The 15,670-nt window shown below is 36.9% G+C and overlaps 1 protein-coding gene across 1 annotated transcript; it reads right to left on the bottom strand.

Annotated features, from left to right (window-relative positions):
* Nucleotides 1-2,708: 2,708 nt before the first annotated feature.
* sema7a (semaphorin 7A) lies at nucleotides 2,709-12,936 on the bottom strand. Its single transcript, XM_062420965.1, has 14 exons — nucleotides 12,816-12,936; nucleotides 12,353-12,492; nucleotides 11,708-11,749; nucleotides 11,512-11,607; nucleotides 11,148-11,250; nucleotides 10,848-10,958; nucleotides 9,621-9,763; nucleotides 8,169-8,347; nucleotides 7,470-7,578; nucleotides 6,408-6,603; nucleotides 5,411-5,523; nucleotides 4,682-4,827; nucleotides 4,400-4,458; nucleotides 2,709-4,303 (listed from the first exon to the last, which is right to left on the bottom strand). The coding sequence occupies exons 1-14, from the start codon at nucleotides 12,934-12,936 to the stop codon at nucleotides 3,882-3,884; spliced, it is 1,980 nt and encodes a 659-aa protein (XP_062276949.1). The 3' UTR covers nucleotides 2,709-3,881.
* Between the last annotated feature and the right edge of the window lie 2,734 nt (nucleotides 12,937-15,670).

The following is a 15,670-nucleotide window of genomic DNA, read 5'->3' as shown; positions in this document are numbered from 1 at the left end:
AGATCCTTTACATTGCTATACACCTGTCTTTCTTTCCCCTGACTTTCTCTCTTAGACACCTCAAAGAGGAGGAGCTGGTTACTTGCAGAAGTCCACACTGTGGAAAAGACACTAATGACCTTCATAGAATGTACCAGGAAAATCGAAGGGTTTCACATGTATTAAAGCTTGACCAGAATCACTTAAAAAATGAGGGTGGATGGTGGTAAAGTTCTATGTTAAAAATCATATCACTGCCATTTGGTGTGAAAGTGCAAGAATGTACTGAATGTGTGTTGATACAAATTATACTCTTTGCACTTCTTATTACTTGATCTTAGTTGTTTGGTCTATAAAATGTCAGAAAATGGTGAAAAATGTCAGAAAATGGTGAAAAATGTCAATCATTGTTTCCCAAAGTCCTAGTTTCCCATGGCGCTGTTAGACAACAGCGCCATCTGCTGCCAGAAGACAGTAAATGGTGAATGTAATTACAGACAGATACAATATTAATATCATTTGGTGTTTGAAACTTAACATCCATGAAAAAGACAGATTAAGCTAAAGATCCTTACAGTGTTGTCTGTATTCTTATTAAGCTGTATGTGATCAACGCTGTCTGTTGGTGTGTGTGTGTGTGTGTGTGTGTGTGTGTGTGTGTGTGTGTGTGTGTGTGTGTGTGTGTGTGTGTGTGTGTGTGTGTGTGTGTGTGTGTGTGTGTGTGTGTGTGTGTCCAGGGTTATCTTCTAACCCTGGACCCTTAGTTTACTTACTTAGTTTCAATTCCTGGATGCCTGTGTGATCATGATAATGCTATTTGATACCATAGATATTCAACAATTGAACCAAGATACATTTATTATTTTCTCACTCTGAAAAACAGTAAAATTCCCCAAAACTACTTTATCTCTGAATTATCTAATGTAATTACTGTAATTACAGACAGAATATGAATCACTATTGTACTCAAAGCAAAACAAAAATTTTTTCACTGAACTTTAAACGAAGAAAAAAACAATATATACATGATCCCACCATCTCAGTTATACTGCATGCCTTACCAAAAGAGAGGAGAAGGACACGGGTCAGGTGTGCATCATTTTTGCCAGTGGTGTCAAAAAGGGCAACCAGAGCATGCAAATGAGGAAAGCCTCACTTCCTCCACATTTGTTACAGGAGGGATTCACGTCTGGGTACATATGAGATAGTTTGGCTTTGGACACATGGGTCCTCATACATACAAATGTCAAACATATTTTGGATAGTGCTAATTTCTTGTGGTATATGGTACATTGGGAAATGTCACAGTTTCATATGTTTTTTGAGTACAGTTTGTTTTTAAATCAAAAAAGGTGTGGTTCCAATCATGAAGCATGCCCTTGTTTATTTCCTCCATGGTTTCCTTTAATGTGGTTTCCTTCCATTTAACTTTCCTGTCAACAAACTACAATGGGAAAACATCGAGCTTGAGTTATATAAGGATCAAGGACCACTTGCACTCATATCAGTTCATTCAACAGAGGAAAAAAACAACTCATGATCAACATATTGCAGTTTAGACAGCAGTGTGGCACCCCCCAGACCAACTGTGGCCGCCAGTGAAGAGATGGGGATACTGAGAGTGCTTTTTAAAGTAGGTGTGAGGGAAATCCTATCAGTGATGCTTAGCTATACACGTACATGGCCAAGTTCAAGGTTTCAATGAAAGCATTAACATATTTTTTAGTTTTATCCAACAGCAGGGTGGGCTTGGATTTAATTACATAGTATGGCTCAGGCAATTAGAAACCACAGGCAATATATCACACACATCCACAAAAGTATGCTTACATTACCTCAACTATGAATAACATTTCAACAGCAAGTAGTAACAAGCCAGATAGACACTTAACCACTGTAGAAGCTGAGCTGTCAGGTCAGGTGTTCAGTCATCTCTGGCTTAACCTGAGACCTCATGATCTTCATTATTGTGTCCTGACAGCAAGGCACATTTACAGAAGGTGTGTCAGCTGTAGTCGTGCTGTGTACTACACTGCTGGAAAAAGCATGTGTAGTCACCTCTTACTCAACTGTGAAAAGTTTGTTTTGTAATGACTCAGATGAGGCAGAAAAAACTAGTGACAATAATGGAAGGTGTGTGCAGGCTACGGAGGGACAGAAGATTGCACTTTGCATCATGCTAACTGCTATGTTGTAAGAATGTTTTCCTAAATAGAGGGTTTGGTATGAGGGTTAAGATGTCTTCATGATCATTTTTTCCTGTTCATAATGCTTCAATAACATAAAAAATAACAGAGGATCACTTTGTACCAGGTGAAAGAGTTAATCAGATTTAAAGGTGCTGTAGATGCATGATGTTGCATTTAAAACATAATTTGTTTATGTCAGATAAAATCCACAAGAATTCAGGATTTCCACTGAAATGGTTGTGGAGTGATTGCCAAACAGATAGTGCACAGTTGTTGTGCTGGGACTTCCTCTCGTTATGTACACAAGATGTTCTCATTTACAGGAGTTGAGACTTCACATCCTGGAATAGGACAGATTAAGCTAAAGATCCTTACAAAGTTACGTCTGCACGTGGTTTACAGAGTGCCATGTCTGATGAGTGCATGACCTATTAAGATTAATAAATTACTTTACTGGATCCAAACACAAATAGTTTTCCACTCTATATGTTTTTTTATTATTATTTTGTTTTAATGATTAGGAAATCAGTGGTATTTACTTACATTCTTCAGAAAGAACAGTGGGTATACAGAATACTGCTGTTTAAATCATACGGATATTACTTGCAAATACAAAAACAAAAATAAACCAAAATAAACTCTACATAATAAATATATTATTGTAATGATTTAAAACATTTGAGTCAAACACCTTAAATATAAATAACTAGAAAAATAGCTCTTCATTGACAAAGTGCATGTACAATGTAGACTGTCATAACAATTTTGTTCTGATCTGATTTGTTCTGCTTAAAGTGCAATCTGTGTTATAGTATTGCTACTGATATAGCCAGTCAGGGATAATATCATTATAAAATATAAACAAAAATCTATATTTTTTTCTATAAATTAAACAGTGTCTAATTTGAAAAGTTTAGACATTTTGTGTACTTCCTTATTGCTAACTGTTATGAAAGTGGGAGGGGGAGGTTAAACAAAGCAGGGAAATGTATTGAGGGTGTCTGGCTGCCACTGCCCTTCCCTTAACAATCCGATACAAATGAAACCATAAATGGACCAAAGTGGGGCGCAAAGGCATTTTACACAGGAACTTAACATTGTCCTGCCCTGAAATATGTGCAAACCTCACTACCACAGCTCAGAAACTACACCACCCCTACTGTTTATCTGTGGCCTCCAGACCGGAGGCTTTGTCACTCATTGTTACACAATATCTTGATGATGTGTTTGGTTTGAATGTTATTGTCACATACAGACAAAACAAAAGTAATTCCCTTTAGATTACTTCTTGTTCCTTCTCTTTATCACCTTGTAACAAACTCTTACCTAATGGAGCATTGTTGTGACTTGTGCAGTTGATCCAGACAAACACCATTAGGCCCTTCACATAAGTCACGCTGTGCCTTACTACTGCCCAGAATTCTCACTTTCTCTCTACATCACCATTTCCTGTTCTGGCACCCTTTTAAAAACACACTTGTGTGTTCCTGTAAAAATGAAAAGCAGACACTTCTGCCAAACACCACTATATGATCACTTGCACAAATAAGGTATAACGTTCACTGCAGGAGTGTTCCCGTTTGAATTGTTTAGCTGCAGTGCTATCTGCATCCTGGTCTGATTAACAATAGCAAGGACAAAGCGCCCCTAGATTGTTGATGCTATAATTAAAACACAGGGACAAACGGATGCAATTAGTTATTTGTGCATCTTCTATATGGAAAACTCCAATACTGCTACAGACAGTCCAAGTGTTATCCATACTATGTGCAGAGTAACAGCTGATACATTATTCTTTTCGGCAGGGAAAACAATATTTCTTTTTGTTTCTATAATTACTTGCTTTTCAAGATGATATTTTTTCACCACATTGGTGTAGTCTTTTTCTTGGGAAATACACTCATAGCTGCCATAGTTCCCATGTACCATGGCAGGGATGAGGAGTAGGCAATTAGACTGCATTTGTAGACAAGGGCTGCTCTGGCCTCCATGCTCCCAGGTGTAGACAGCGTGGTAAGAATCTATAGGACATGACAGATAGAAAGGGACACCCAGGGAAACAGAGTGAACAGTCGTCACATCCACTGTTGATGGTGAAACAGTGTTTCGTTTGGTCCGGTTTCCTTGCTTGTGGTCTTAAAGAGAAAGAAAAGATGATTCAATACAGGTGAGACGAAAACCTTTTTGAACATTTTGCCAGTGTTAAAGATAACAGAGTCATAATATCTTACCTCCTACTGATGTAGGGCATACACTTTTTTGCCCATCAACAATATTTTGAATGCCCCCACTGTGAACATAAATAAAAACATGTTTCATCAAATAATTTTTTGTGAGGAAAGAGTGACCTGAAAACTTTGACTGTCTCAGTTTTTGTCTTTGCATAAAAAATATTTTCTCAGATTTTTTAGTATTACAGTGATATTGTAAAGAACGTGCAAAGAACAACTATTTCAATACTGCTGACTCTTATATGTTAAGTGGAAAGCCTGTTCAGTACTGTCAACACTTACAGGACAGTCGGGGTGCATCCTTGATTAGTCCAGGCACAGTATGGGTCACGAGCCAGAACACAATCTGCACAGGATTTGTTGTACTCTTGACAACTCTGGAGGTCCACGATTGAGATTTTCTCTGAAAAGCCTACAACTAATTTTTTCTGAAGAAAAACAAAAATATGATTTTACTTGAAACCTGCATTAATAGATTTTTTTGGCTGCTTAAATGCATTGTAACAAGCTGTTAACATAACACTGACTTCACACCTCAAGAAGTTGTGATATTTGTTGCCTATTTATACATCCAGCAGACATGGAACAACGATAGCATTCACCTGGAGTGATGTTTCCACCTGACGCATGTAAGTACCACATTTACTGTTTTGGTCTCCACCGACTCTCAAACGAAATGTCTGGCTCTTTAGCTGCTCAACTATGTTCACCAACTGGTCATTAACTTTAACAAGCTTTACCTAGCTTTCTTGCTGCTTTGGCTGAAGACAATGTTAATGAGGTTAATGTGAGACTGAACTAAAACAGTTAAGTTGTAAAATGAAAACAATAAGCTACAATCTGTAGTACAGAGGGGAAAGTTGGGTGCCATTTCTCTGTAGGCAATTTGATCTGTTGTTAATATAAAATATTGCTTAATGCATCTTTAAATGTAAAAAAAAATGGGTAGGCTGACAAAAATATGACACTGCACAGTGTGTGACATCAATGGCATTTTGAATGAGCTTGTACCTTTTTGGAGTCAAGTTTCATTGATTGTACGGTTGACTGACTGGTGAGTTGTGTTTCAGAGATGATGAAAGGTTCAGAGCCAGACTCTAAGACTTTATGGATCTTCCCAGAATCTGTTAGAACAGAAATTTAAGAGGTTATTTTATTTATATTTATTATTTTGGGAGTAATACAGTAGGCTAGGTATTTTTAGGTCATTGTTCTTCATAATGGACTGATAACAGACTGATTACATGCAAAATCAAAAGGGAAACATGTATCAACAAGAAATAGTCTTGCGATAGTTAACTCTGTTATATCAAGCTGCAGTTTACATCCATGTCTGACCAAACTCAAATGATATTTGTTGTGAAGACTTTGAAGGAGTGTATTTTCCATGTAAATTGCAGCCATGACAGTAAATTATGCTTCAGATATTAATTATATACAGTTACCACAGTTTACAGGTGGGCACCCAAGATTAGTGTCACTAGTTAAGTATCTGACCAAATGTGAAATATGGTAACACTCTCTCCTTCTGTTCCTGATTTACGGGGTTGAATAATGGCTAGAAAAGTGTTTTTGCAGAATATTATGATGTCACAGTGAAGTTGACCCTTGACCTTTTGGATATAAAATATCATCACTTCCTCATTTTATCCTTTTAGAAATTTGTGTGAAATTAGCATATACATTTTTAAGTTATGGCCAAAAATGTGTTTTGAGAGGTCATGGTGACCTTGACCCTGATCTTTGACCACCAAATTCTAATCAGTTCATCCTTCATTACAAGTAAACGTTTGTGCCAAATTTGAAGGAATTCCCTCAAGGCGTTCCTGACATATCACATCCACAAGAATGGGACAGATGAACGTAAAGACAAAGCTATGTACAGATAGTCGGACAACCTGAAAACATTCGGACATGTTTGAAAGTTGGGAGGTACAAATAGCAAAAGAACAATGAGCATACAGGGTGGTATAAGTTAACAGTGCAATTTTTCCAAAACAGGACATACCAGTGGCTAGAAGCAGAATGTTATACAAGTGCTCGTCTGCGGCCTGGACTCTGTCCACAGCTATCTTTGTGTAGTTGTAGCTGCTAACATAAAATGGAGCTTTATAGTGCACCGAATGGATCCAGTCATTCATTTCTGGATAATCCTTCACCATATTGACAGTGGCCAGTGGTAGAGTCTTGCTATTTTTTACACACTGAAAGACAAAGGGACACATTTATTTTCATTTGAAAGTAGTCGTGGTTGTAGTTGTGTTGAAGAAATGAATGACAGTGTGATACTGAAATGGATAAACAAAGGTCTAGTCTGTCTCAGGTGAGTGTAGTATGGTTATAGGGTAGAGACAACAGCAACTTCAACTTCAAATGTATTTATATAACACTTTAAACACAACATAGTTGATCCAAAGTGCTTCACAGCAAGATCACATAACTTACAAGTTGCTTACCAGAAATGAAACTTTAATTCTAACCCTGACTCTGCTTACAGGATCTTTAAAAGGACATTCAAGTTAAACCATTCTACTATCATTGGGTAAACAAACTGAAGGTATCAATTTTTTCATAATCAGACACAAACATTTCCCTCAAGCAACCCTAAATGGCAAGGGAATGGTTTTATTTACAAACATAGCAACTAGTCTACCCCATTTATGGAAAATCACGGAATTACGGAAAATGTCACTTCACTTAAAAGCTCATTAAACTATTTACTACAGCGACAGGACAGATAACAAACCGTTAATTCCACAGATACAGAGCTGATGTCAAACAAGACTTCATGTAAAAAATAAAAAAATATATCTGACCAAATATGAATGTGTTTATATCTCTGAATCAACACATGGAAACATTGAACCACTCTTGATTGGACACAAACATGCATTTTGTCCACCCACTTATGTATAGCCTGTAGTTTTTTTAAACCTACAATCCAACTCAGGCACATGTGATGCACTACATAACTCACAATAAGTGATCTCAAATAAGAGTTCTGCACAAAAATAAAACCCTAAGATGACGTTTTCTGTGTCTGCAAAGCAACATAGCGACAAATCCTTACCGTTCCTGGCCTTGGTTTGGGGATTTCGTCATTGTAGCCTTTGAAGGTCGAATTCTCAAATATATCTTCAATCATTTCTACAGAATAAATGCAAACTGCTGTTGAGTTCCTACAAAAGAAAAAAGATGACTGGAGTTAGCATAGATGCCATGACAGCTTAAGTTAGGGTTAGTTATTGCTTCAACCATGGGAGTGGCTGAGGTTATGTGTTTGCCTCATTTCTGTTTGTCTCTGCTTGTTAACACAATATTTTAATGGTAGTAAAGGGAATTAAACACTTTTGGAAAGTTCTGTCATAGACCATACAAGAACTGAATAACATCCAAGATTGCCCAAATGGGGTGTGCCTGCTCCAGCCCTCCCTCATATAAATGAAATAAATAGCTTTTCCAAAATGTTGTCATTACAATGACAGAATACATCGTTTGGATAGAATTATGTTTCTTTTTATGCAGTAAATGCACGTAATTTCTAGGTATATAAATAATAAATGGGTTTGGGTTAGGAGCTGATTCAGATTTAGTCTTTCATATATATATATAGATATATATATCTATATATATATACAAAGCCGGGGTTAGTTTTGTGAACACATGCAAGTACATTTCGAAATGCTGAGTTTTCATTTTGGTGTCAGCGTGTTACTCATTTGCTGTAGTTGCTTAGTTGCTGATAATAAAGGAAGCGAAAGTGTCTAACCAGCTACTTGTGAAGAGTGCATAGACTCTTGTGTCATGCCAGTCGTCGGCGTGCATCACATAGATATCTTGGAGGCGGTTGAAATACAGCGACTCCTCTGGAAACCCACAGACAAGACGGGCCTTAAGAAAAGATGTCCATATATTCTGGAAGAATCTCTTTGAACCACCTTCATCAATCTGCAAAATGAGACAAACAAATTACACCAGGAAGACGCTCTTTCACTTTGGATACAAAATAAAAGTCACCAACTAAGGGTTATTTGATAGGACTGTCATTAATCATTAATCAGATATGACACATCATTACTGTGTCATATCTGAAACAAAATGCCTCACTGCTTTTAGGGTGAGTCATGTTTTGCACAGATGCTAAATAACAAGAGTGTCAAAAAGACCATATTTCACAACCATAATCACAATGTTAGATTAGTTTATCAAGACGAGGAAACTTGTTCTGTTGACCTGTGTGGGAGGAATGAGACCTCCCTTTAGCAGATGGTTGACCATTGTCCTGGTTAAATACTTTAATTAGAGATACACTTTTGTCGAAGCCAGGCATTGTATTGACACAGGATATCATCCAGGCTGCTCCATCTCTCTTTGTTGTTCAGCACTGTACAAGTAAATGATTAATTTCCTAAGAGGTTATCATATTATCCATGATGACAGTCAGTTCAATACGTCACAAACTCTGGAACAACTGGACACTGGAAAAACTGTAAATAGTAGCTGCACTTAACAGTTGTTCCATGAAGAGGCACAGATTAACGTCAACTTTAAAGAACATGCAATAAAAAGAAGACTTTCATCTTTTTATATCTCACAAATTAAGGAAGTGTCACTGTAGGTTATTCATAACAATCAGAGACACCCTGTGGAAGATAGACTTTGCTGTGTTAGGTGTCTTTGTTTCCATTCATAAAGGCATCATTGTGTCATTGACCTTGGAAACAACAGTTCACTTCATGATCCATATAGTAGCACTTCTGTCATACATGATCTTTATTAGCAGATGTAAATTTGAACCTCTGCATCTTTTAAGATATCTAGGCAACTTCATCTGTTCATGAGATATGATTGAAAGCTTCAGGACAGCCACTGAATGGACTTAAGTGCCTGGTGACAAACAATGGTGACATAACATGCTTTTAGTGATTTTCTGTTATTTATGTACTGTTATAATGTTGGATGTCTACCTTGAACATGGTTAAAATTCTAAAACATGAGATTAAAATATGTACAAATTATCCCTGAAAGTAGAAAGCCCACACTTCAACCTGCTCTGAATGCTTCGTTTGTAAAGATACCTCTATCTACAGAGTGATATCTACCTTACATGTTACTCAAGTGACTACTGAAAAGGTTTAGGGTAATTTAGCCAAGGTTTAGAGTAATTCAGCCATCTAGTAAAATGAGAACTTCACTGGGTCTACATCTGTGTCCAACGTACTTTACAAACTCTGGCCACTCTGGAAATCCAAGGGTCAGCCTCTGGGTTGTGGGCTGAATTCTTTTCACGGAAGAAGATGTACATTTTCTCATTGTCGGCATCGTCCTTCCGCCTCACCCAGGATGCAGAGATGAATGTGGGCTCTGTTGGAGTAAGACATATTTACTAAATGTAACATTTTGTTAAACTGTTTGGGTGGTGCCTGTGACCTCAAAGCTTGGCTTGGGTAGGCAAAACCAAAACAGTATTGAGGCGTAGACATAATAATATAAATTACAGTAAGGGTGTGGTAGTCTCAAAGCTAACTGCCCTAATCCAGATTTATTGACATAAAAAAAGGCACTTAACCCTCCTCCAGTGTTTTTTTTACATATCGCACTAATGCGTGAGCATCAATATGCATTGTCAACCACAATATAAGACCCTATTTACTTTTGTCTTTCCCATAGATCTAAATGTAGATGTCATTTTAGTCATTGCTCCTATTGAAATACTAGCCAGTTGAGCAGTCTCTGTGAGTCTTGCTATCTTGATTTAAAAAAGAATCAACTGGGCCTGCTCAGCATTTGTATACATACCACAGAACATGATTGGATGTTAAATGGTTGATTGTACCGTTTCTGCACTCTTATTCAGGTTTTTACTTTAATTTATCCCCCGTCTGTATCTCTTTCTCATGCTTATGTGTCCATCCCTTGACTTCAACTACACCTTAAAGACTAACCAATGTATCATATCTTCTCACAGACCCCTTATATAAAGCTTTATTTGTGACTTGCTCTGTTTTTATTATGTGAACACATTGAGTAGATTACTGATTTGGCGATTTTCTGTCCAAGAGGCTCTGGACCATATTTTTAGCCAAATTATAACTTTGTGAATAATTGTTACTTATGTTAACCACTACTCTGAGACATTGTTTCAAACCTAAAAAAGTGTTAAATGATATTTGGTGATGATTTATTGTTTTTGTGTTAACATAAGAGCAGTTATATATACAGAGAGAGAGAGAGAGAGAGAGAGAGAGAGAGAGAGAGAGAGAGAGAGAGAGAGAGAGAGAGAGAGAGAGAGAGAGAGAGAGAGAGAGATATGTTATATATCTTTTTTTTTCTGTCCAAGCACCTCTATCTTGGAGGAAGTCATTTGATGTCCTGTCAGATCACTATACAAATTGAATAACAGGATAATATTCACTTTTCATTTACAAATTCAGTAGGACTCTCTCACCTGAGACCCAATTGTCATCCATCCAGACATTAGTTCTACTTCCAGCCTTCCTTCTGAATTGTAATGAACTCCCATCACTATACAATGGTGCTGCTGCATATAGGTCCTCCTCTAAGAATAGCAGAGATACATCACATCAATGACTCACAGCAAAGATGTATATCTGTGAAAATGTAATGTCTTGCCAACTCTGCTATCACAAATTATGTAATATGGTTATTGGTTACATAAGTCTGCAGCTCACATGAACCACATTTTTAAACCTGTGAAAACATGGTCTATGGTCAAAGCAGTACTTACCTACTGTGAGAGAGAGCGAGTTCTGTGTGTAAATGAATGGAGAGATGCCCGTCCCCTCATAGCTGTCAACAATTTGATTAGACTGATTGTTCACTGAAGAAAACTGTAGAATCACAGAAAGTCAACGTAATGGTGTGATTAATTATTTGTAGACAACGTCAATGGAGACATGCAGAATAACAAAACAAAAAACCCAACACCAGCCACTTAAGTGAATTAGATACAGGGTGCAATTGCAACCTGAGTAGCATCTCTCTTTAATCTTTAATCAGCTTTTCCCCCGCTGTTGCCAGTAAAATAAATTAGTTAAAAAAAACTGCTATGCTGACTATGTTAGAAAGATTTGATGCAAGCAAAAACTTACAAGCTTCCAGCACTGTGGTTTGTGTCCATTTGTCCCACAGACAAACAGACTGTCTTGAAACTTCTCAATGACAGTGATGACATTTTGGCAGGGACCCTACAGAACACAGAGGCTGTCATTAGTCATCTGACAGGACTTTTTCTGTATTTGAAATGATATATATTTTTAAAATCCCTCATTTCGCCAACTAACTAACCTCTTGGCACTGCTGTTGCCCGGTGGTATGCAGATTAAATTTCTGCAGGGGACAAACATTGGTATACAGATTAAACATTAAAGTAACATTTAAAAAAAAAAAAAAAAAACTCTCATCACTGATTGTTGAGCAATGTTGCTCTTTCCAGAAAACTCAAGATAATGTCTTCTACTCAAATAGCTGCAGCTGCTCCAGCCAAATATACATTAGTAAAATTACAAGCAATTGCTTTAATTTACTGGAAACAAACAACAGCCACTTAATCAGTAATTACCAGATAAACGATAAACAAAAATGGTCTGACTGCATATGGCAGCATTAATGAAAAATTCTGAAATATTATCATTTTTAGAAACTTCTATTTTTAGGAGCTTGTATTATCTGCTCATGACTAGTAGTTAACCAGCTGCTCCTGACAGTGGGGGATACCAGACATGACCCATTGTGTCTTGAACAACAGTGTGATAGCCATCTGTTACAGTACAGCATCTAATTGTGATCCCAGCTGTGTCACATTCAAACCACACAAAAAACAGATTAAATAAACTAAAGAATAAAAAACGTGTAAAAGAAGATAGCCTACATACTGGAATATCAAGCCTACATGACGCTGGAGGAGATAAAATAAACAGCAGTGTAACCCACCTCTATGATATGGTTGTTTGTAACATCAAGTTTTAGAACAAAATCAGTCCCTCCAACATACATCTCATCAGAGTCCTCATGATAGAAGAAGACACTGTGATTCTGAGAGACGTTATATTCAAATCCACCACTGATTATATCTGTGGGAAGAAAGGTCGTCAGACTCAGTTTATTAGCAGTGTCTGGCACATAATCATTACATACAGTAGACATAGAAGTATGTTAGTGAGGATCAGACTGAACTATGTCAATAACTGCACTGGGCACTAATAGAAAACGTTGTAAATCAATATGATCTGGTCATGTTCTACGGAGAGGGTAATCTAAAATAAACTGGATTTTATGGGACTTAAAAGGAGAGCAGCTTAACTCTATTACAGTTTTTAGTCCTAAATTTGCCTGAATCTACATCTACATTAATAATGTAAACTGAATGATAACTACGAAGAAGGGGTAACATTACCTTTCGTCAGAAGTCTGGGAGGATTTTTAGAACCAAGAGTCGGCGTCTCCTTTAATCCAACATTAAGTACTAATTGGAAATCCTCAGCGAGCCACATACAAATTAACACAAGGCGCTTCATTTTGCGCCTATCTCGCGATTAAATGCCGTCTAGGGCTGCAAAGGACATGGCTAGGGCTCCCTCCGTGGCTCCACCTCCAGGGCAGGTCATTCCTAGCATCTTTTCCTATAGTCTTTGCCACCGGTCACTCAGGTGCAAGTAGTAATTTCCCAGCCATCTGCAATGCAGTCAGGACAACCCTATTGATTGTTTGAGGCAGAATTAGTTCAGCCGGTCAGCAATTTGCCCGCCCTGGGGGAACGAACAGTGTCACCCCTGAAAGATTTGAAATGAAATTTGCAACGACGACCCCAGTGCAAACTAAATAGTAGTTATTTCATTTTATATTCAATCACTTTAGTGTACACCAACACAAAATATAAGATACAATCTGTAACATTAATCTGTAACATATAACAACCAATAGATACATTTTTTTAAAAGCACCTTCATATAAATATGTTTACAGTACCTGCATGGACTAAATGATATTAGATGGTAGTGCCTTACCTTGCATTCAAACTCCTGGTTGTTTATGAGTACTGTAGCAGTACTGTCAAAAAATATGTATGCTATGTTGTAACGGGTAAAGATAAAAGAAACCAAAATCTTGAATTCTTTTAAATGCAGATATAGCTTACAACTACAGGAACCGTGGCAAAAACATAAATTATCTTGATGAGACTTATTTATGACGGAAATCAGATCTGATTGTTCCCTTGACATAAACAGGAGATGGGAGCACAGCTGTAGTCTAGGCACTTCACACTGACTTTTAGTCATGGCTTTTCATTACAATTTTCCAACATTAGGATCAGCTTTAATTTCAGTTCTGCAATTATTTTTCAAGCAGCAGAGAATCCTGAACTCATCCTGGCCACCCATTTTCATTGTCAAGCTTTAAATTCATTTTAATACAGCTATAGAAAAAACACAGTTGACAAAATTAAACATTGTTTCTTTGGAGCCAGGATATGAAATCTGACAAATCGTTACACAAAACATATAAAAACATCTTGACAAAAACATAAAAGATCAAAAGTTTGGGTTCATCGAAACCTGAGTGCATTATAAGACGATTAAGTGAATATAGCAGAGTGAAAAGATATGCAAGCTGTAGTTTCTGGTGTTGAATTGTACTATGTTGATGCTTTATGCTAAAAAGGTGTTTCTAATAAATTCGACCATCATTATTATTAAAAAGGATGCTATAAAACTAGCAACTGAGTGTATGTTTATAACCATCCCGAAATATTAAGATATAAGAATAATCTCACAATCAAAAGTCTCCAAAATTACAATAAGATTGAATCACAGAGTTTAGACAAAAACTGAGCAGAATAATCTTAACAAAGGGTGGATTTATTGCAAGGTTGTTACTGAGGTTATGTGTGTATAGCAGTAAAATGACCAGGTTTGTATGTGTCTGTTAATTATCTTAACTAACTGCTGTAAGGTCTTGAGTAGCTTGACAGTCTGGGGCAAGTCTGGATTACCTGCCAGACAAAGCTGTGAACATGGTCTGGAGCCCAAGACACCACATGACCCCAAATGCCCGAGGTTTATCAGCTGGTCGGATGTGATGTGATTAATTGAAAAGTTAAAAAAGGGAATTTGCATCACTAAAGTACATAACTCTTATGGCACTGTGAAAGGACCCTGCATCAAAATTTGATTTTTAGGACCTAATTTTCAGATTTTTTCCCCTGATTTAGACTACTTTAGCTATATCCCTTTTCCTACACAAGGCTCCATGTAGAATGATTAATTTAAACTTTCTTCTATCTGCTATAACTCAGCTGAACTAAGCTGACCAACAAATGCAATGCGATTATTTTAGAAATCTACTACAAATGTGACATGAAAATACTCAAAGACGCAAAAAACAGAATACACTGAAGCCAGAAACGTCTGTTCCAAAAATAAAGATTTCATATACAATACATTGAAAATATAGACTTCTCTCCTTTAATTAACAGCAAGAGGGTTCAAATCGAAGCCAAATAGGAAAAGCAATAGTTACATTAAATAAATTACTCAAATGACCCCAAAAAATAAACAACGTGGGGCTAGACTGTACTGTCAGGGAAGTAAGTGTAGAGGTATAGAGGTTATTGTCACAAAATTGGCAAATTAATGAATACACTTTCAGTACACGCAATGTAATTTGAAACAAAACTGGTCCACATCACCTCAAAATGATCTACACAGCAGGTTGTGGTGACATACGCCACACAATAGAACAGGAATTATCACTCAGCCCCGCCCCGCCCCTTAACACAACAATAGGGTCCCAAATAAAACACACAACAAATGTGTCATTGCTTTAACACTAAATTAAACAGAAACACACTCACAAGAAACATGTTCCCCTTCAGTCAGAGACACATTGGTGACTGAAATCTATAATTACAAAGGACCATATGAGTAAATTTCCACATATTGTGTTTTTATCACACTAAAACTTTAGGATAGGAGCTCTATGGAAACTTAAACACGGTAAAAGTGGATCCTTGGAGCATTGTGCATTTGGAAATCCCCAAACACCTCTTCCCTATTGTACTAAAAAATGTGTTTAAGCAATCACAACAAAGTTTTATTTTTATTTACAGTTTACTAAACATAAGTAATATAAAAGTACCTAATATTGCATGTAATATTACCTTTTCATGATTCTACAATCTACAAACATGCTCCTAAAGCAATTATTCTTTTTCACATCAAGGACCCTTAAACTGACTGATTTTATAAGACA

This window comes from Scomber scombrus, chromosome 6 (assembly GCF_963691925.1).
Source record: "Scomber scombrus chromosome 6, fScoSco1.1, whole genome shotgun sequence".
NCBI lineage: Eukaryota > Metazoa > Chordata > Actinopteri > Scombriformes > Scombridae > Scomber > Scomber scombrus.
This window is presented reverse-complemented; position numbering and strand designations above follow the sequence as displayed.